The following is a 22,910-nucleotide window of genomic DNA, read 5'->3' on the forward strand; positions in this document are numbered from 1 at the left end:
ATTTGTTTGTCGGTGAGATTTCGAGCATCAGCCAATTACTGGCTTCAGCAGGACTTTTATAAGAGCTGGAGGTCAAAATGTAACGCTTGTGTTTTGTGGGATAATGAGTTATCATAAAACGATAAATGTATCTTGTTATATCCTGTCGTTAAACTCAGCTGCCTCTCTGATTGATTGTTCTCTCTCTCTCTCTCTGTCTCAGGTTGGCTCCATGAGCTGGCCAAGCGCCTAGGCTCCCCGTACTTCCTGTCCCCCCTCACCACCCTGGTGTCCTCCACAGTCAGCAGCATCTCCGCCAACAGCAGCCAGTGGAACGTGTCGGGTTCAGAGGTCACCGCGCAGAGCTCCTGGAACTCCAGCCAACATTACGGGAACGTGTCGGGAGGGGAGGCCGTGTCGGGGGCGGGCAGCGGGGGAGGAGGATTCGGGATGCTCGGTGGAGGACCCTCGATGAGGAGCAGCTACGTCACCTCGCTGTACTTCGCTCTGAGCAGTCTGACCAGCGTGGGGTTTGGAAATGTGTCGGCCAACACGGACTCCGAGAAGATCTTCTCCATCTGCACCATGCTCATAGGAGGTGAGAAGTGTGTGTGTGTGTGTGTGTGTGTGTGTGTGTGTGTGTGTGTGTGTGTGTGTGTGTGTGTGTGTGTGTGTGTGTGTGTGTGTGTGTGTGTGTGTGTGTGTGTGTGTGTGTGTGTGTGTGTGTGTGTGTGTGTGTGTGTGTGTGTGTGTGTGTGTGTGTGTTTGTGCTTCAACATTTCTCATTCGTCCCTCAGTTTCTCTATTCTAAATGCATATCAGTGTTTCCTCTTTCCCCTCACAGTCTGAAAAACTCACTTAGCTCTTTACGTGGTGCAAATGGGACATCAACAAGCCGAGCTGAGCATGTTTTGCTCTCTCTGTTACAAAATGAATAAATAAAACTGTTCATGCAATCTGACAATTAAATGCAAAACTCTCCATTTATCGCATCATTAGTTCGGTTGTCTGGTTTCAGAACTCAACTCTGCATTTGTTTACTTCTTATCAGGACGTGGAAATAACTGTTTAAAGAGTATCATGTGTAGATATGCAGTCCGATCAGGCAATGGGTTCCTTAATGTCACTCTCGCAGACTAGAAAGAAATGCAAGACAGGTTTAAACCTTTTTTTGGGGATTTGTTGACCAGAAGAAAAATGTGGAATTGATACATTACTTTTCTTGATAACAGTTTAACCTCAGTGTGTGTGGAGTCGTCCATGAACTCTGGGAAAGTGAAGCAGAACAAAGAGAATAGTCAAGAGAGGAGGAGGATAAAGCCATTAATCTCGTAAGAGTTTAAGTGTCTCTGGTGGAAAGCCGCGCTGAAGCCGCTCTCGCCCTTCAGCTGGAACTAAAAGACGTTTAAGACATTTTAACACCAGAGTTTCCCCAAAACTGTGCAGCCGGTGACCGTGTCTGAAGGAGCGCTCACCCTGAAATATTGACCGTCAGTGGACTGTGGAAGCGCAGAGACTAGCATGAAAGTTAGAGAGAGATCTGCAGTCCACACAGAAAAGGACATCATGAATCAGAAGTGTTTCATCACAGCACAAAGATCTCTGAGGGTGTCTGTACTTTAAGCTGATCTCCTTCACACTCCTCCAGTAATAATCTGTCAGCTCTGGACCTTTAGTTCATCATTATCTACATATAATCTAAAATATATTTGTCCTCTTTGTGCAGCACTGATGCACGCCGTGGTGTTTGGAAACGTGACGGCGATCATCCAGAGGATGTACTCTCGCCGCTCGCTCTATCACACCCGCACCAAAGACCTGAAGGACTTCATCAGAGTCCACCGGCTACCTAAAGCTCTGGAGCAACGCATGCTGGAGTGTTTCCAGACCACCTGGTCCGTCAACAACGGGATCGACGTCAGTGAGGTGAGTGTTTGAATGACGGACTGTTTATGGAGAGTGTAACCATCGATTCTCCACTCGAGTATCATGTTTGTTGATTTATTTTTTCGCTGATGAATTATAGTGTTAAAGAGAACATATTCTACCCCCTCTCTGCACAGCTCCTGAAGGACTTCCCAGACGAGCTGAGGGCAGACATCGCAATGCACCTGAACAAGGAGCTGCTCCAGCTGCCTCTGTTCGAGTCGGCCAGCCGGGGCTGCCTGCGCTCGCTCTCCCTCATCATCAGAACCTCCTTCTGCGCTCCGGGCGAGTTCCTCATCCGGCAGGGAGACGCCCTGCAGGCCATCTACTTCGTCTGCTCGGGGTCCATGGAGGTCCTGAAGGACAACACTGTGCTGGCCATACTGGGTGAGTCACAAATCCCTCTGTGATGAATAGAAGCTGCAAATTGACACAATTTAATCAGTTGAAGAAATATGTGAATATTTAAGAGTGCATGTAAAAGAAGAGACCTCGTGCTTGTTTTTATGCCTCAGTGCCAAGCGGCAACCTCCGGTTTGAAAAATGAAGCAGATGCCGAAGTGTAAAATCCTGCAACCTGCTCCTCCTGGGGGATTCCGAAGCGTTCTCAGGCTAGACGGGATATATAATCCCTCCAGCGTATTCTGGGTCTGCCCCGAAGTCTCCTTCCTGTAACATCCGCGTTAGCAATATTCGCTGGTTGGTTGGCATCCAATCACTGAATTTATCCACTCCCAAACTCACCTGCGCGCTGTCATTGGCTTGAGGAAAACACACCAGCTTCCCGCCCAGAGACTTCCTGAGTCAACCAATTGTTAAAACCGGGGGGGGGGGGGGCAGGTCTCTGCAGACACAGTCACCAACACAGTCACCAACACACATTTAAAGAGGCCTAGAAAACCTGACAATGAAACAGTGGCCAAACAGAGCTTTTAAGAAGACAGGTATGTTGGCTTTGAGACAACAGAATGAGATGCTGGAGGGAGCTTTTGAGTCAACTCGTGATACAGAATTGGATAAAAAGCACACCGTGTCCCTGTAGCTTTGACAGCCGTTTAGCCGTCAAACGGAGCCGTAATGAGAGGATATGAGATGATGATGATCCGTGGGACACTGAGCTGCAACGTTAATGAAGGTGAGGACTGTTAATTTGAAGAGCGCTCCGATAAGAACCAGGAGGACGGGTGTGTGTGTGTGTGTGTGTGTATGTGTGTGTGTGTGTGTGTGTGTGTTTGATATCATATCAAATACTGTTAATGAAGTGCGCTCTCCAGAGAGAAAAAGAAGAAGAAGAGACAGCTCAGCTCTCAGTTCAGTGATTACAGTTGGAATAATTTTATTTAGAGCTTGGTCTCATGTAATCAGACCTGAAGAGAGACTTGATCTGGGCTGGAGCGGAGATTAAGTTTAATGAAGAAGTACAGAGGAAAGGAGGAAGAAGGAAAGGACAATAGGAAAAACGTGCGTGCATCAGTCAAACAAGAGGGAGGGCAGAGCTGTCAGAGGGCTGATAAAGAGCTTTTGTTTGTGCTCCGCTGCTTTGAAGAGTTATCACCGTGCTCGACACACACAGACACACACACACACAGAGTCATGACTTGCCACTGTGTCAAGCCTGTGAGCGATACAGAATAATCCCTCAATCGCCTGTGAATAGAGATGTAGGAAGGCGAGCTATCAGCGCTCACATATGGGAGAGTAAAGACGGAGAAGAAGGTGATTTGATGAATGAAGGTGTTTTCGTGTTTGAACTGCAGATAGAGCGGATAAATGAGACCCAGACGAAGCTGCAGAGCGCAACAGGCGATGTTTACATTCTGCAAATCACAGACCCACAATATCTTGACTACTTTATAGTTTCCTGTGGCAAATGTGAAGCAGTTCCTACAAATGTTTTTACCGATAAACGTCTGTTTTGCTGCTCAACATCAAACTAAATCATGGCAGATTTGCAGTATCAATCAGTGAACAATCCATCCAAGAGATAAAGGCAGGGTTGGTAATTTCCTCTAGATCCACCCCAAGATTTTTTTTTAAGACATCTGTAGCAGTTGTAAGTCTGTAAAAACAATGTCAATTTTATGCTTTTGGGCCTTTATTAGAGAGACAGGATATAATCCAAAATAAGGCAGAGAGAGAAAGTGGGTAATGACACGCCGGAAAGGAGCCACAGGCTGGACCCAAATCCGGGCTGTCCGTTTGGAGGACAATAACCTCTTTTCGTGGGGACGCACCAACATGTATTAAGTGAGAGGAAGCATTTATGAGGTGAAAAGAATGGGTCCAAGCACAGAACCTAGTGGAACTCCATGACTTAGTTTGGTGTGAAGACTTGATCTTTAACATGTACAAACTGAGATCGGTTCCTGTAACGGCAAGTACCTAGGTTGGCTGTGTGTGTGTGTGTGTGTGTGTGTGTGTGTGTGTGTGTGTGTGCGTGTGTGTGCGTGTGTGTGTGTGTGTGTGTGTGTGTGTGTGTGTGCAGCATGGTGTGATCATATGTCCTCCCTCACGTTGCTCTCTCGAGATGTGAAGGCGGATCCGTGTTTCATGAAGTCTTATATTAAACAGGGCTCATTTACAGACAGAGAGTGGGAGGAAACACCGGAGTCATGCTCCGCACGACTGTTTCCAACAGCGCCAAGAACAACCATGATCACATTACATCATTTTATTCTCCTTTTACCTTAATGCAGGTCACACTTCCTTGGCTCCATATCACTCTGTTATTAAAGGGGAGGCTTTTATTTCCTTTTGTTTATCTCTATTCTGTGGGAAGTTCCAGCTGCTATCCTCTGAATGGAAAACAAACCCATCTCACTTTTTACTGTATGTTTACTTCTTGTGAGCGGCTGCCTCTTTAGGCCTCCTCCCCTATGCCACTTTCCTCGGTTTGCAGTCGCAGGGAAATTTGATTGAGCTTCCGGGTCCTACAACTTTGCTCCATGCTTTGCTCTGATATGTCGGCTGGGAAAGTCTCACCAAGTTTTTGTAACATTTTGTTCAGAGAAGCAGGAAACCATGTCAGGGGATCCTGCCATAATCTGTGGATCTTGTGTTGACTAGACTAGGCAGTCCTTACCGCGCCTAAGCACGCTTCACCCCAAAAGTCCAGTTCGTTTGACTAGTGTGAATGCTCCGATCTATGCTCAAGCTCTGTACACTTCCTTGACCCTGGTACTGTTGGAAGAGGTGTGCTTCGGCATGGTACAGTTCATGCACGGGCACACAACGTGGACAGCCTTCGTTCAGGAGAAATCCCAGTGTTGTGTCTGTTTATGACTAACATGTCAGTAAAGTAGACTCGACTGCACGTCTGTCTGTCTGTCACTAAGCACGCTTCATAATTATGTAAAGCCATGCATGTGTTGTATAACTTTATGTTCAAGAGGTAACGATGCTCAGACCCGGTTAGTCCTGGAGCAGTGAGAGTGCAGGCCAGCCGGGGAATGGTGAGGGGGGCAACAATTGTGCTTCAGAACAGTACGGGGTCACCGGTCCTAGTGTAAGTGCACCCTAAGGCAGAGGCAGTGCAGGGTTTGAGTTAATGCTGTTGTTGTGGTGCTGATAATGACTGTAAACATGCTGATGTTTAGCAGAGATAATGTCTATCATGTTTACGTTCCTAGTGTACCAACATCGAGCACTTTGGGAAGGTCATGAAGGAATTTATTGGGCATAAATGAGATTTGCTGAGAGTGCCTACAGAGTAAACATTATATGTCTTCTCTCTTCGTGGCTCAGGAAGCATCAGAAGCTCATCCCTGTGAAGCTTCACAGATTCAATTTGTGTTTGGTAGTAAAAATCCAAAAAAAAACAACACGAGAGAAAACATTTAACAAAATGTAAACGGTGTGGTCGGACACGATGTTACACCTTAGCAAACAACTTAGAATAATTCCTTTAGTTGGACGTCTCACAGGCTGAAATCTAATTTCCTCTGGATGTGCTTCAAAGCTTCTGCAACACTAATCCTGCAAACTGGGCTGAGCGCTCTGAGGTGTGAGTGTGAAGTGACAGACGGGCAGACGGGGGAGGATTTGTGTGTACAACGACAGATACATACGTCTTTAAAGTCATTATCTGAAAAGGTCAGGATGTATTGAATAAATGGTCTGAACCTGTGTGTGTGTGTGTGTGTGTGTGTGTGTGCAAGTGTGTGTGTGTCGATCCGAATGTGTGTGTGTGTGCAGTGGATTTTTCTTCAAATGCCAAGCACCCGGCCCACATTTGATCCAGATCATGACACACTTGCACACACCAACAGAGGGATGTGGTGCCGTGCTGGTGTTAATAATGAATAGATTTTACATTATTAAAGCAACTCGCTTATCAGTGCTGGAGTGAAGATCCAGCAGAGACCAGGAGAGTCCTCACAAATCATCCTGGCCTTTTTACCCAGAGGTGTTGTTCCAGGATTTATCCGGTGTCGATGCTGACGTAACATTTCAAACTCTATTATAGAAGTCTTAAGTAATTTGCTCCATCACCGTTGGTTTCAAATCACCAGAGCCGACCATATAAGGGTTTTATTTCTGTAATTATGTGCTGTATACCAATTCATAACTCTTACATCAGACTTTGATTGTGAATACAGGTTTAGGCCCTGTGTCCACCAATTTTTATGGGCAGAAAAGCGCTGGCTGTGCCCTTTTATCTTGAACAGTGTGAGTTTGGAACATCTTTAGCATAAATGCATCACATATTTCTGCATGTTTCCTTTCCCTGACTCAACACTGATGTTGGTTATTTGGATCCATGCATGAGAAATGCAACATGTTGCTCTTACAGATAAGACTCAAGCAGCTGTTGGATTAACCAACACTAAGACTAAATACTGTCATTAGGTCCAGTGATGTCACACTATTAAACTGACCTTTACTGCGACCATCACGGTAAATCTGGGTAATATATGGAGGAACGTGTGACATTGAATTAGATTATGTTGAGGAAATAATTGACCTTTTATAGCATTGAACCACTCACAGAGCCAAGCCGCCGTATCTGTCACCATGTATGGATGAGAACAGCAGATTTGACTTCATAAAGGTGCAGCCATTAGGTTGCAAATATAGCTTTATGTGTCTAAACCTGAATTTGTATTTAGAATTTAAAAACAGTGATGTGTGAAGAAAACCGGTAGGATTTCAGGAACACAAAATAAATAAATAGATAAATAGATAGATAGATAAACTGATTGACACTTTTGCAAGCCTTAGGTCCTCAGTAGCTCAGTCTGCTGGGACCTTGGTTGTGAACCGGAGGTTGGCCAGTTGTCCTGGTGCGGACCAAGTCTGGACATTGGTCTGGTAGCTGGAGAGGTGCCAGTTCACTTCCTGAGCACTGCAGATATGCCCTTGAGCAATACACCAAACCCAATGGTGCATGTCCAAAGGTCAGTTGCTATGAGAGGGAGTTTTTTCGATTGGTGGGTCAGTGGACCAATCAGAGAGCCAACAAGGGTCAATTGGTGTTGAATGCAAAAGGCTTATAATATCAGACTTTGATAAAAGGAGCTTCTGTCTTGAGTTTTTTTGTTGCCTGTTCTCGTCAGTTTCCACACACTCGTCCGACAGACTGATGAAAGACAAATACACACTCCTAAATGTCACTCTCAAGTTCTCATCTCCTGCTCGGTTTAACATTTTAAGCAATAAAAAGCTTTCCCCACCGCTGCGGTTGTTCCTGGCTCTGATTCCAGCCGTCAAGACAATCTGAGCTGCTCTGGGGCGGAGAGAGGAGGGGGGTAGGATGTGGTAATGAGAAGAAGAAGTGGAGGAGCAGAAGTGTGACTGATGGGAAAAAGATAGAGAGACAGACGGAGCGTGTGAAGAAGAGCCCATAGAGCTCAATCAAGTGCAGGCACTGACGGGAGGGAGAAAGGGATCCAGGCTAATACTCTCAGGTTAAAGAAAAGAACATGGTTTGGGTTAAAATCAGGGCTGCTCAGAATTCTATTTTGTCCCTTTAGGCTACCCGTAGATAGTCTCCCTGTAGTCACAGTGATGTAAAAGAAGGACACTGCTGCATCTTTGAATGTCTCAATTCACTTCAATTCACTCTCAGACAGCTCAGCTGACGAGTCCAAAGTAATATCCACCTTATGACATCACACATTGACCTTTGTTACAGTTCCTTTGAGCTGTTTGACCTCACTTCCTGTTTCTGTGGTTGTCACACTCTTTGTGTTTGTGTTTTGTCTTCAGTTCTGTTGCCTTTGGTTTGGCATTTTGGTAAAATCATCGTGTTTTCTTTTCTTTTCTTTCTTGTGAGAGACAGATGTGACCATATTTGGATTAGAAGGCGGAGCTTCAGAAGAATGAGGGATTGGCAAATGTTCGGTCATTACAAAATGCTTTCCTTGCAAGACGCTAATTCATTAGCTTGCTAATAAGCTAGTACCATGTTCACAGAGAAAGTGACTAACCCTAACTGGGTTTCCCCCCAATCATTCTGCGCCAGATTTCAGCCTCCCCCTTTAATTCCCTCATCCCCCTGTTTTCTTCAGTATTTCTCACACTACCTATTTCGTCTTATTTCCTATTTCGTACCTTCGTCCACACTCCATCACCCATCGTAGGTCCCTGTTCTACACTGCCCTCCATTTCCTCCTCCCCTCCTTCATCTCTGCTTGTTTTTCTGCAGCCCCCTCTTTCTATCCCTCAGCTGTGAGGCTCTGCAGCCCTGAAGCCATTTTTGTTAGACTTTTTCCCTTTTTTTACCAGTACTGCAGGGGGGGGGCTGTGGCTGTCAAGAGCCTCAAAAATTAATGATGCCCCTCACAGACTATAATGTATTTCCATTTTCCTTTTGACATCTTGCTGTGCACTTCACACTCTAAAAAAAGCACTGCAAGGATACTGTATACATAACAAACAAAAGGCCCTGATTACAACAGTTTCAGCTGAAAACAGGAACCTTTTGTTGTGTTCTGGCTCTCTGTTTACATGAAAAAAGTGATTTAGTAGCTTGAAAACAGGTTCCTGTGTGCAAACTTTTGAAAACTGTTGACATGCATTTCCTCTGAAAACAGAGACTTTTCACCCACAAGCATTACGGATCCAGTCAATAGACATGCACAGATAGGTGGACGACAACGGATGGATGCATGGATGGATGGATTGATGGATTGATGGACGGATGGACAGATGGATGGATGCATGGATGGATGGATGGATGAATGCACGGATGGATGGTTGGATGGACAGATGGATGGATGCATGGATGGATGGATGCATGAAATGCACGGACGGATGGATGGATGGATGGACAGACTGATGGATGGATGGACGGATTGATGGATGGATGGTTGGATGGATGCACAGATGGGATGGATGCACAGATGGATGGATGGATAGATTGATGGATGGATGCACAGATGGATGGATGGATTGATGGATAGATTGATGGATGGATGGATGGATGGACGGATGGATTTATGGATGGATGGATGGATGCACAGATGGATGGATGGATGGATGGATTTATGGATGGATGGATGGATGCACGGATGGATGGATTGATGGATGAATGGATGGATTGATGGATGATGGATGGATGCACGGATGGATGGATGGATGGAGGGATGCACTGATGGATGCACGGATGAATGGATTAACGGACGGGTGGATCAATGGATCGATGGCTGGAGAGCAAATCTTTTAAATTATATGCAAGAAGAAAAGCTGATTTCCCATCCTTGAAACATTTAAACAGGTGGTGTAAAGATCTGTCTGCATGTTTATCCTCAAAAACATGACAGATTCTATTAAGAGGAACAAGAGCCATGTTGTAGAGTATGTGATGTTTTTAATTATCTGGTCAGCAGAGTGAATTAAGACATGATTAATCTGCTCCTAACACACCCTCGCTCTGGGTGGATGGATGAAGCCTGTGTCAGCATTCGCTCTGAATGAGTTTTATTTTTGTAATTTAAACATCAAACATTGTGTTTAGCTTTGTCAAACCTGTGCTATTTTCCAGTTCTGTGGTAATTTCTCTGACCTCATCTTTCTTGCTCTGTCAAGATTTCTTATTTTGGATATGTCTCTAATTAAACAGCAGAGTCAACAGATATAACATACAGGACCTACAGTATTTGAATCACTGGGAAAAAACTGTTCTGCAGCAGTTGAGAGATCTAGAAGGGAGCTAGCTGGCTAAAAATTACAGTTTTCACAGGCCAAGGTGATCTCCTTCTGACTTATTATCCTGCTATGACACAAAACTCAGATACATACGACCTTTTAGTTCTTTTTTTATCAACCACCAATCACAACGTGCATCAGGCTCACTTTGAGGATTTTACCTTTGTTCTTTGTGGAGAAAGTATCTGCTTATAAAACATCGAGTCAATCTCCAGGGGGATTAAACATACGTCCAACACGTTCTCCTACCTGTCTTTGTTAAAAAGACGTTACAGGTGTACTGCTTTGATCCTCCGTCTTTAATGATCAGCACCTTGATCTGCGTTCGTGTGGTTTCATTATTTAGCTGCCTCCGCTAATTCCCTCCGGAGCAGAAAACAAACAGAATTACTGCTTCTAAGGTAATCATGTGTCTGTGTGTTTGTCTGACGTTTGTTTATGCTCCCCCTCAGGTAAAGGAGATCTGATTGGCTCGGACTACCTGACGAAGGAGCAGGTGATAAAGACCAACGCCAACGTGAAGGCGCTGACGTACTGCGACCTGCAGTACATCAGCCTGAAGGGCCTCAGGGAGGTCCTCAGACTCTACCCGGAGTACGCCCAGAAGTTCATCAGCGAGATTCAACACGACCTCACATACAACCTGAGAGAGGGACACGGAGCGGATGTGAGTACACACAGTGATACCATACCATACCATACCATACCATACCATACCATACCATACCATACCATACCATACCAAACCAAACCTTACCATACCATACCATACCATACCAAACCTTCCCATACTATACCATACCATACCATACCATACCAAACCATACCATACCATACCAAACCAAACCAAACCAAACCTTACCATACCATACCATACCATACCATACCATACCATACCAAACCTTACCATATCATACCATACCTTACCATACATACCCTAAAAAGCCATGTTTGAGTCATGAAGGCAGTGTTTGTGCCTTCCACATACAGTCCTAACACCTCATGCATACTTTCCTTCTGCACCGTAACCAACCCACCACATCACTCACAAGCTGTGCAGAGTGTGAAAGTGCAAATCAAAAAATGAAAATGTATTTGGTGCTAATGGAATCGCCAGAGGAGGTGCCGACCTCGTACGGTGAGCACCTCCTCTGCTGTATAAAAGGGTTGCATGACCTCTCCATCGCTGCTTTAAAATTCACGCACAGATCCGTGCGTGACAACTCTAGCCTTGAAGTGCTTTTTTTCTTTCTGAACACACAAACACACAGCCTACGCCGCTGGCTGGTGCAGCAGCAGCACAGGGAGAAAACACAGGGACGAGAATAGCTCAGTGTTGCTGTTTGAAGCTGTCCTGTTTCTAAAAATAGAGCAGGAGGGAAGTACGGGCTGTCCCTGACTGGCTGAGTTCCCCGCAGCTGCTGCTAAGATTGGATCCTGCTGGATATAAATAGCTCAGCCAGCCGAGGAGAGGAGGAGGAGATATGGAGGGGAGGGGGACTCTGGCTATACTTCTGTTGTGCTCTTCCTCAATTCTCCTTCTCCACTGCAGTACCGTTTGTTTCTCTGAGGCACGGCACGTTTTCTGCAGAGTGTGAGTGGGGTACTAATGTGCAAACGCGTGCACATATGAGTGTGTGTCTGCAGCAGCATCAGGAGGACGAGTGAGTGATTCCAGATTCAAGAGCTGCTGCTGCCCATATCTCAGGTCGGGCTGCAGATGTCCATCCCTGCTTATGTATGCAAAACCCTTCTGGTACCAGCAGCCCAGGAGAGTGTGTTTGCATATGCATGTATGTTAGACAATGCTGCAGGAACATGGAAATACACGCCTGCAGGTATCTGCAGCCTCCCTGTTCAGTAAACATTTATTTCAGAGGCAATCTCAAAGGATGAATGATAATGTTCATAGCAACATGAGAAGCATGTCGACCACTGAAGACGTGACCAAAACTACAAATGATAAAGAGCAGTTTCTCAAAATGGCTTACTAGCACCTCTAGAGGTAGTGTGGAGAACTGTAGTGGGCCATTTAAATATTTTAGAATAGTTAGAAATCAGTCATTCATAAATCCATTGAATAATTGTGCAAAAATAAAACAGGTTTGCACTCAACAAACAGTGACAACTGTTTTGTTGCATAAAAAAAAGCTGACAATACATAAAAAAGTCAAATTAATAAAGAGTATGTGATGCAAATGTTAAACCCATTTCTGCACTGTTTTTTAAGTTGCAGAGTTGTTGTTTAGTTATTTAGACACCGGTAATGCAGTGCTGTTATGCAGCATTTCTGTATTTTCTGCTAAGAATAGTTTACATATTTCAGTGGGAACTTGACTGAAACAAAATATTCTCAAAGCAGCTACATCATTGAAAAACTTTGAGAACTCTTCGGGAGGAGAGAGAGAGAGAGAGAGAGAGAAAGAAAGTACTGAAAAAAGAAGAAACCGAATGTGGAAAAGATTCAGGACACAGGCAGACAGTTTTGTCAGAAAATGATGAGAAAACAAAAGATCCGTGATGGTCATACTTTCCAAGTCCATCCCTGCTGATTCACAGGCTGCAGGCAAACTCTGTGACCCAGGAGCCGTTGGGGAAACGATGCAATGGGTACTGCACAGAGCTCTTCTGCAGAAACAAGAGCATGTTACAGCACGTTTCGTCCTCTGCAATCGTTTGCTGCACCAGAAACACAACAGGGAATAGAGCATATTGCTGTCACCTGTACATACTGTACATGTGCGCGCACACACACACACACACACACACACACACACACACACACACACACAAAAAGAGCACTTTGTTCATGTTTGTCCTTGCAAGCTCAGACTCCTCACATATACCCGCTTACATGCTTTGCTGCACTTTTATGTCTGCACGCACATTTTCACACAACTTCAGCACACCCACACATTCACACACAGCCGAGCACGTGCAGACACGCGGCAAGAGCACACTTATCACGCCCCCACATCGCACAGCGCTCCTTGGTTCCTCCAGAGCTGCGAGCTAAGATTAGAACAAGAGAGCTAAAAATACATTACGGTGGCACGGGAGGGGGTGTGAGGAGAAGAGGAGGGGGGGGGGGGGGCAGAGTGAGGGAGGTGGAGGAGGAGAGAGAGAGAGAGAGAGAGAGAGTGAGTTTGCTGAGCACGCAGGGATGGAGGGAGGAGAGGAGAAGGAGCGTGAGTTGATTAAAGGGAGAGTGGAAAGGGGAAGTGGAGGGGCGTTGGCTTGTCTGCATGATGAGATATGAAAAACATTCATTACTCACTGCAGTCGCTCCATGTTAGAGCAGGATGATGCTGTTATTGTGAGGGAGGTGCAGGAGAAAGCTGTTGTTTTTGAAGAAGTAATGAATGTGTGTGACTCTGAAGTAAAGTCGAACCAAATGTCATTTCCTATTCAATAAAATGCAAACGCAGGAAGACTTCTTTTCACTCCCACGTTGCTCTTTTCATTATTCAGAGAACTGAAACATCAACGATCACTTTCTTCATAACCTTAACAAAGTCATGAACATAATTGTTGACATACTGGGAGATGCATTAGCACTTACTCAGGCTGTGTGTAGCGATACTCGAGGAGGTTACTTTATTAATTCTGGGATCACGGCTGATGACGGGTGGACAAACACACTTTCTGCACCGTCCACACTACATTTCTCCAACATTTTCCTCGTGCATATGAGTTGCAAATGAGTTTGGTTGCTTTCTTTTAGCTTTGCAGGTTTCCACATTGATTTATAAAATGGAACTTAACCGTCGTAAGCTTTTTTGATGTGGAGTACAGGACGTTTACACGCTGTACTCTCTCCCACTTCCACAAAACGCAATGTGAAATCACAGACTGGAACACCTATTACGCCGACGTGGACTCAATATGGATGCACAAAGACTTAATGAGGGTGGAGCTTCGTTACAGCGCCCCTACTGTTCACGTGCATACTGCATCTTACAACCTTCCATAGTGTTAATTTTTGAGAACGTGGACGGCCGACCCTCCAGACACAACAGGCAACAATCATGCTCACTATTTCTTTGCTAGTTTATCTCTGGCCTGAAGCTACAACACAGGAGCTAGATTGGTGTGATTTTAATGAGTTTATGACCTAATTGTGTTCCTGCACACAAGTTAAATATCCTGTTTTTCCTCAAATAGAAGCCGATGATGAAATAAAAGCTGTGTCTTTAATATTTTAAAGACAAAGTCGTAGGCTACAACAACAACAACTACAGGCTGGTCACAAATAAAGCCCATGGGGGGGGGGGGGGCAAGGGTGCTACATTCCAGATGGCTTTCATATTGTGTAAAATCAAAAAGGCATGAAATACAATCAGTTTTTGCTTATGGCCTCGATAGACTCAAGAATCACCACGAGGTGCTGCAGGTAACTGTGTGTTCTCAGCTAACACTGTAATGTGTAGTAACATATAAACGCCACAAGATGGCAGAAGCTACAATTCAACTGCTGAAATGCTGTATTTTCAGAAAAAAGGAGCATTTTAAAGGCAGAATATGCGATTTTTCACACTTAAATGTAATAGAAATCAAGTATATCCTCTGAAAATAACTCTGTGAGTCATGACTGTCGACAACGAGTCCCACTGTCTGTGATGTTTCCCGAGTTTTCCGAGTCTTATCTTCAGTTTGTTTATATCGCCGGGACGGCCGGCTGACTTCTCCCCTCGTGTATAAAAGTTGTGGGACTAGAGAAAAGAAGAATAACATACTGTACTCACTGCTTAACTGTGTTTCTAGATCACAGTGATTTTGGGTAAATTTACATGCAGTGTGAAGATACGAGCCTAGTAAAGATCACTAGCATTAGCATGCTGACACAACATTGCACCGCCAGTTGTTTTGGTTTCATGCTGGTGCTCAAGGGCGACATCTGCTGGATGAAAAAATCGCATATAAAGCCTTTAAAGAAATAAATGGACTCAACACTTTCCAATAGGTCAAAAAATAAACAAACACTCTTGTTTCGAAACAAAAACAGAAACAATCCGAGGCACACAAGGCTCGATTTACTTCACCACCTGCTCTGGGAGATTATCAGGATATGCAAAATTATTTTGACTTTGTTTATAATTGCAACGTGCAAAATATCCTCACATACAAGCTATCAAACCCTGACTCCAGGTCTCGTATAAACTGATCATTCTGATACTGATCAAACTGAGGATGTCGTTAATAAAGACCTGGTGCCTTCTTCTGCAGGTGAGTGAATACACTTCCCAGGTCATAGATGGACCTGCGGTGTGATAGAGCCGTGGAGACATTTAAGAAAATACCTGATAACGAGCAACCAAAATAAGTTATTTTGGTTGCTCGTCAAAAACACATCTGTAAATTAGGACTCTAGACAGAAAAGTCCCTCCAACTCACTCTTTGCAAAACGCACATCCACTTCAGTTTTGAAGGGAATCAACACATTTATTTTGAACTCAGCAGCGTACATGTGATCTCAGCTGTGTGCAGATCTTTTGAGTGTGCACGTCCTCCTTCAGACACGACGAGCGTCCTGTTCTGTTTAGCGGATCCTTTCTGGAAGTTTCAGCGACCCAGCATCAACACCGAAGTCAGACTAAATTATTTAACTCATAAGCAGGGGGGAGGATGATGGGGGGGGGGGGGGGGGGGGGGGGTGATTGCAGGGTGTGTGTGTGTGTGTGCAGGGGTGTCCGCATTGAATAAAGCGGAACAGATTTATTGTTGCAGCCGGGCAAAGACGGAGACTGAACCGTGCTCACTCTAAATGGAGTACTGATTTTGTCTCGTACTTTTCATCACCGGGTTCAATCTCCCGAGGGCGACAGTAAAAGTTCAGGCTCTTGACTCCTTCATGAGTAGTTGCTGTTATTGTCGCCGTCTCCTTCTTAAAGTCGCAGGACTGCAGGGACGCGCGTTGACAGCCGCTCCGCTCTGGAACACTTTTCATTGCTATGTTTTGTGCTGCTTCTCTGAGCGTGCTCACTTCTTCCTCACTTATTTATGAATGAGAAATATTTCATTCTTGACATGTTGTTAACAGCAAAACAGAACGACGGCTATTTGGAACTCTAAACATTGTTGTCTTTGTCCCCCCCCCCCCTGCTGACAAACGCATGCTCATCTCTGGCTAACATTGCAGATGTTATGCAGAGAGGGGTTTGAAATCCACTAATAATGATAATAACTCCTCTATAAGACTGAGAATTGTCTTATCCCCTGAGGTTTTAAAACCATAAACAATACACACAAGGAATAAAATCTACTCTCAATTCAGCAAGAGGCGAATTCAAGCTAAGGTTTACATTTTTTAATATTTCTATTTCATACATTGCACGGCTGCACGCAGGCTATGAAACATGATGCAAGAGTGAAAAGAGAGTAAATATGTTGGACTTTTCCTCTGCACCAAGAGCAGACTGTTCTCTCTCTGGCACAGCTCGACCTCTGGAAACCAAAATCCTCTCTTCAAATATCCAAAACAATGTTCCAATCGTGTAAAAAAAAAAAAAAAAAAAATGAGACTCTGCAAAAACATCAGTTTGATAATTTATGAAGGGAAGTCGTAAACACATTTCTGTGAATGGAGTGGCTGTTGAGCTGTGATGTGAGCACGGGACATCAAATATTCAATGGGAGAAAAGATACAGACTCTTGTGTCTCTCTGCCCCCTGCTGGTGCATTTCTGTAGCTACACTCTTCTTCTAGCAGCAGATTGTTTCTGACCTCTGTGCTGCTGCCAAAACCAACATGTGTGAAGCCTCATCGTGCTCATGTTATATTCAACACGTCTCCCTCTTTCCTTCAGGGGGACTGGGAGAGTAACGGTGGCCTGGTGAAGAAGCTGCCCTCCATCCGTGAGGACGAGGAGGGCGATGAGGATCAGAACTCCGTGTCCCGGGCTCCTCGCTCCCCGCTGCGTCTCAGCAGGGGGCTCAGCTCGCCCCTGCGTTCCCCTCTCCTCCCTCCCAGACCTTTCCGCGCTCCCTCCGAACATTCCCGCCCCACCACTCTGCAGATTCCCGTGGTCAGCTTCAGCTGCGCTCCACCTGAACTCAGCCCCAGGTATTAAAACACACACTCACTGTATGACCAATGAGCAGGAAGATGGAGGAGTTCAAAGTGTGCAGGTACAGCGGGTACAGAGCTGCAGGTGGATCACACGGTGTCTGTGGAGGTGTTTGGGTTTCACACTATCGGGTGATGTGAGCACATGGAGAGAGAACGTGTGTGTGCGCACAGATTCATGACACCCTGTCTGCTGTGCAGGCGAGTGTGAACAAAACCTCCTGACAGACCAGGGTTTTATGTTTGAATGTAAACACAAACACACACTGTAATTAGTGCACTTACAATTTTCCTGCTTCTCCTCCGATTAATATTCTTCTCCTCGTGTTTCCTCTTCCTACTTTTTAATCCCCCTTTTCTCCCCGCATAGATTCGTGGACGGCATCGAAACGGAGAGCAACTGCACCTCATCGCAGAAGTTTGAGTTCAGTCCCAGCATGTCTCCTGCAGCGCCGCCCTCCCCATACCGCGGTAACCATGGTAACCACTGCAACTCAACGTCAACGCCTGCGATACAAACGTGCAGACTCAATGCTTCACAAGGCAATAACTTAAACAACACAGGATAGGAATAGGAGTTAAACGGACAAGAACAGACAACATGGAAGGATGAAGTATTTTCTGCATCTTTCTGTTTGAAAAAAGGTCCGACCATCAAATCTGAATGTTGTTTCGAGGATCTTGTTTCAACAGGAAATATTTTTCAATTGCAGTCTTAAATTGCCGCAAAGTTTGAATCAGTGTGTTCAGACCTCTAGTTTTTCTCCATGGTTAAAAAAGTAATTTGGACACACACACACACACACAAGTACAGAAAAGTTACACATACACACACAAAGTAGTATATAGGTTCTCTCTGTGAGGATTAACATGGATGTGTGTTTGTTTGTTTGTTTGTTGTGTGCAGCGATTCGGGATCACTCTGAGATCAAGCAGAGCGTGTTGAAACTGACCGAAGAGGTGAGTGTTTAAATATGATGATGGTGATATCTGTTTCTGTGTCCGTTATTCTCTTATCAATCTTACAATGACCTTACTATATGATCAGACATTAAGGAAACATGCTATGTTGAAGTGCTGGCTTCTCTGACAACAATGCAGCAGTCAGTATGTCCTCCTTCAAACTTTAGATTCTGGTCCTGAATGCTCTGGATTTGTTTAGGAATAAGACAGTCAATAAAACAGTCAATAAGACAGTCAATAGCCTATTTGCATGGATTGACCTTTGTCTTGTTGTGACCTTTGCTGTGTGTGTGTGTGTGTGTGTGTGTGTGTGTGTGTGTGTGTGTGTGTGTGTGTGTGTGTGTGTGTGTGTGTGTGTGTGTGTGTGTGTGTGTGTGTGTGTGTGTGTGTGTGTGTGTGTGTGTGTGTGTGTGTGTGTGTGTGTGTGTGTGTGTGTGTCTCTCTCTGCTCCATAGATGAACAGTCTCTCCAAACAAGTCTGCACGCTCAGTCAGGAGCTGCAGGAAATGACACGCCTCCTTAAGCCCCTCCTCCAAACCTCAACTTCGCAGCCAATCCTGATGACCATGACGCCAAATTTAACCCCTCCTCCCAGCAGTGCCAGCCAGTTATCCACGAGCACCTGCCTGATGGTGCCGCCCCCTGCCACACCTTGTCCCCTGCAGAGACCTGACACTCAGTCCCTGTTGGACAGCGGGGACACAGAGGGGAAGGATCTGCCTGGATGCCTTCTGCCCACTCCTCATTCACCACAAAGGCTTAATTCTCCTTCACCCCCGCCGCCCCCATCCAAACCTCCAAGCTTCCCCTCCACCGTTCCCTCACCTGAGGACAGACTTCCTGAAGGATCCCCCGTCCCCAACGTCTCCCCCAGCAACGGGACGTGTCTGCCCCCTCTGCTGGACCAGCCTCCTCTGGTTTCTCGCACTCCTTCACCGTCTCTCTCCTTCTCCATGTCTCTCTCCTCCTCTTCGTCTCTCTCCCGCTGCCAAGGCCCCCACCTGTCCCGACCAGGCAGCTGCACCAGCCGAGGCCTCCAACCTCCGCCGCCCTCCCAGGACACGCCTCCTCCTACCCAGTCCACCCACTGCTCAGCTCCCCCATCCCTCACATCCTCTCCTGGAGATTTTCGCCTGAAGCCGTCCCCAACTGTCTCTCTCGTCTCCCCTCCAGCCGCCCCCTTCCACCCCTCCACCCTCTCCCTGCCTGTGTCTTTGGACTCTTCGAGGACGAGGCAGGCAGACACCCAGACTCCACCTTGGTGTAAGTCACAGTTGCGCTACAGGGAGGCAAGAGGGGTCAGTCTCCCACAGGAGCTGGAGATGCAAGAGTGGGGACGAGCGGTGGAGGAGGAGGGGCGGTCCTCCACGGAGCACATCAGTTTCATCGACGAAGAGGAACCGGCATTATGAGCGGGTTAAACTGAGCAAACGTAAAAAGGTGACGAAGGAGAAGCAGGGGATAAAAGCGGAGATCAGATCAGGGAGAATGGCGTCTGCATGAAATGAAAACCAAGCAGAAACAAACAAGGAGGTGGCTCATCGGGCTGAAAAAGGAGAAACAGGTGACCGGAAGCACACCTGTGAGGCCGAGACTCGACACAAGCTGCCAGCAAATCAGTGTGAAGGAGAGTTTTCCTCGACTGTTTCACTGCAGCTACAGCAGCACTCAGTACCAACTTCAGTAGCATCAGTTGCTCCCTGTAGCAACATGGAAACCAGAACATCTTTTAAACTGGTTTCAGCTCATCTGTGGAGCTCCAAACAACTTCACCGTCTGAATCTAACACAAGTTAGTCTCCTCTTTTTTACAGGGCAGGTACACACTCTCATATCTCAGCTGGAAAAAAAAAAAAAAAACATGTCTTTACTGAAGTCGGAGAGGTCGAGATGCTGCTGCTCTCGGACTCAGAATTAAAAACTAGTCACATCAGAACACCCTCACCTGGAAGGCTTCATCATGGGATTATTTTTTTCATTTTTTTTTAGATTTTCTGCCTCTTGGGTGGTGGAGGCAAACACTCAGCCGGACATGGATCCATCTTTTCAGTCATTTACATCGCTCTCGTTCCACAAAAAACTGTTCAACTCGTCTACATGTTCTTCCCCTGTAATGAGTCTGAGGATGTTAGCGAGCAGAAGCGCTTCAGTTTGAGTGTGGACCCTTGAAGTCTGAGCTAACTGCTGGGTCGTGTACCAAAGACAAAAGCAAGAAAAAAAGTTCGGGGAAACTCTCAAAACATAATCAACACCCATATTTATCTGTTTGTCACCATCATGACTGTTTACAACCAGCCAATCAGATTGTAACACATCACCTCCCACATCCCTCCTGAGCTTTAGCCATCCAGCCATTCGTGCCTTCTCCGCATTAAGACATGAGGCTTCACCACGGCCGTTCTCCTGTTCTCTACAGGAAAGCATTTGGAACAAAACTTTACACAGGAAGCCATTAGTGTCACCTGCAGAGAACTCTTGCACCTTTGATCTAAATTATTTATTTATTTATTTAGACTGTATTTTTATTTATTTTTGGAAGCAATGAGGAAATATTTTGCGTGTCTGGGACGTCAGACAGAAACAGGCTGGGGAGGGGACGTTTGATATCTTAAAGCCACTTTTCCACCACAAGAACAGAGACCAGGAACCTTTAGGGGAACTAAATCTTTGTGGCTTTTTTGAGCTGAGTAAATTACCAAATTTTAGTATGTGCAAAGAGCACCGTACGCCAACTCTTTTGCCTCACAGCTATGAGGTCACTTTTTCAGTTTCATTTGCATAGATTTGGCTAAAACAAATAAAAAGTCATGCGCACGATATTATTTGAATTTGCCGGTTTGTTTTTGTTCGTTTTACTTTGACACATCCGGGGGTCTGCAGGAATAATCCTGAGACAGATGGAGAAATGACAAAGTCAGGGCCGTGTTGAGCGTTAATGCTGCAAACAAAATCCTGCAATGATAGCCATTACGGACACACTCACAACATACCATACTCGTACCATGCCAAAGCACCCTTCACCCTCAAAGTCCAGTTCGTTTGAGTAGTGTGAGTGCTCCGTTCTGCGCTCATGCTCGGTACACTTCCTTGGCCCTGGTACTGTTGGAAGAGGTGTGCTTCTGCACGGTACACAGCATGGACGTAAAGTAAAACCGATCCCCGCCTCCATTATGGAGATATCCCTGAGTGTTCTGTATCTGACTAACATGACTCAAAATAAGCCACAAAGTCAGTAAAGTGGGGGGTGGGGCATTCCTCCTTCAACATGGTACGGGGTAACCGGGGCTAGTGTGAGTGCACCCTAAGTCATGCTGAAAAGTGAAGTGCAAAAATAAGTAAAAACAGCCTTCACTTCCTTTCTGCAGCAATGAGTTTGTCTTTTCTTTGTATGTATTTTACACCAGCTTGAAACACAAACAAAAGGCAGACGAAACCTTTAAGTTCCTTGATTATCAGTCCCTGAGATTATAAGGTTCTTTGTTCTTTTAGTGGAAGCGTGGCTTAAACTAGAAACAGGATTCAAACCCTCCGAGATTTTATGTAGCACACACAAGAAGCATCTTTTGAACATGCACACAGTTTTCATCATCTGCAGCCCCCTTTGCCAACCACTGAGCTTTATGCTGGTACAAGACTACAGCCTAACATGAAACTACAATACCTAGGCTGTATCACTACGGAGGTCTCAGGACTTCTGAAATTCTTTTTTTCTCTCTCGCTTTGGTGAGGTGCTTTGTGCACCATGTTACTTGTAATATAGACGGTCAGATTTCTGGGTTCTATTTTCTGTAACGGGACAACCTGGACTCTTTACACTCTCAAAGATAACGAGTAGAACTCCAGTTGACAGCTGTGGAGCTCTGATCTCGTTGGTTAACTTTAGGTGGGTGGGTGGGTGCGCGGGTGGGATCTTGGGTATAAAATTAGGGGTTTAACTCAAAATGCATGTCACAGCTTTTTTGCATGAGGAATGTGCCTGCTTTTGAGCTGTTGAGGGCAGACGGGACTATGGGATGAGACAAAGCGCCCTGTCGGAGGCTGCTGGGGTCAGACGTGTTTTATTAACAACTGCTGTTACATAAAAACTTTACCAGGATTACAAAATGTATGACAATAAAGAAGTGTTGTTTTATAAGAGCTCAGACTCCTGTGCTACTCTTTGGAGACATTCGCCTTTTCTTGTGTCACCCACAAATTTGCATATAGATAATGGTCCATCCTCTCCGTCTTCTGCCTGCTCCACTTTTCAGAAAATGTGTTCTCAAACAGGCCGTTTGGAGATTTTCCCTTCACGACATCACAAAGGGCAGTAACCCCTCCCCCAGGTGGGTGACACTCCCACAGCTAGGTGTTTGTTCTGCCCTCTGACTCTGCCTTCTCACCGTAAACAATAGGACATAGCGACATGGATCAGAGTGGATTTAGAAGAAAACAAGAGCATGTTTTGGGGAGCTAGGAGACTTATTTACACTGGTTGAAGAGGAGGAGGATATGTGACCTTGAAGTGTGTGTCAACATTTCATAAAGGATTTTTCTAGAATCAGAATCTACATAACAATCTTTAAAGCCACCAGATTCCATTGATGAAAACAATAATTTCACTTTACAGACCACATGAGCTGTGGGTCTATTGATGCTTTGATCTGTTTGTCTGTGTTACATATTTTTGTTTTAAATTTTAAAACACCAAAATCTCTCTTTTAAAAACCCTGAGCACTGCTATAAAGATACTTAAAGTCTTGTCCAAGACTCTTGTAAATGCCAGAGGTAATATTTCATCTGCTTTCAAACACAAAAAAAAAAAAGACGTTTGTCAACCTATTTTGAAAA

At 45.3% G+C, this 22,910-nt stretch overlaps 1 protein-coding gene across 2 annotated transcripts in view; it reads left to right on the forward strand.

Moving 5' to 3' along the window:
- Positions 1-22,217, forward strand: part of kcnh3 (potassium voltage-gated channel, subfamily H (eag-related), member 3) — a 135,516-nt gene extending 113,299 nt beyond the window's left edge. The window contains exons 8-15 of one of the 2 annotated variants that reach the window (XM_065962051.1): positions 203-577; positions 1,706-1,905; positions 2,043-2,292; positions 10,506-10,720; positions 16,859-17,115; positions 17,489-17,589; positions 18,026-18,078; positions 18,537-22,217. In XM_065962051.1, coding sequence (XP_065818123.1) covers positions 203-577; positions 1,706-1,905; positions 2,043-2,292; positions 10,506-10,720; positions 16,859-17,115; positions 17,489-17,589; positions 18,026-18,078; positions 18,537-19,493 — 2,408 coding nt within the window. In that variant the 3' untranslated portion in view covers positions 19,494-22,217. Of the gene's footprint in view, positions 1-202; positions 578-1,705; positions 1,906-2,042; positions 2,293-10,505; positions 10,721-16,858; positions 17,116-17,488; positions 17,599-18,025; positions 18,079-18,536 lie in introns of both variants that reach the window. The other variant, XM_020637848.3, reaches the window with a different exon arrangement.
- The last annotated feature ends 693 nt before the right edge of the window (positions 22,218-22,910 follow it).

Source organism: Labrus bergylta, chromosome 13 (genome assembly GCF_963930695.1).
Source record: "Labrus bergylta chromosome 13, fLabBer1.1, whole genome shotgun sequence".
Taxonomy (NCBI): domain Eukaryota; kingdom Metazoa; phylum Chordata; class Actinopteri; order Labriformes; family Labridae; genus Labrus; species Labrus bergylta.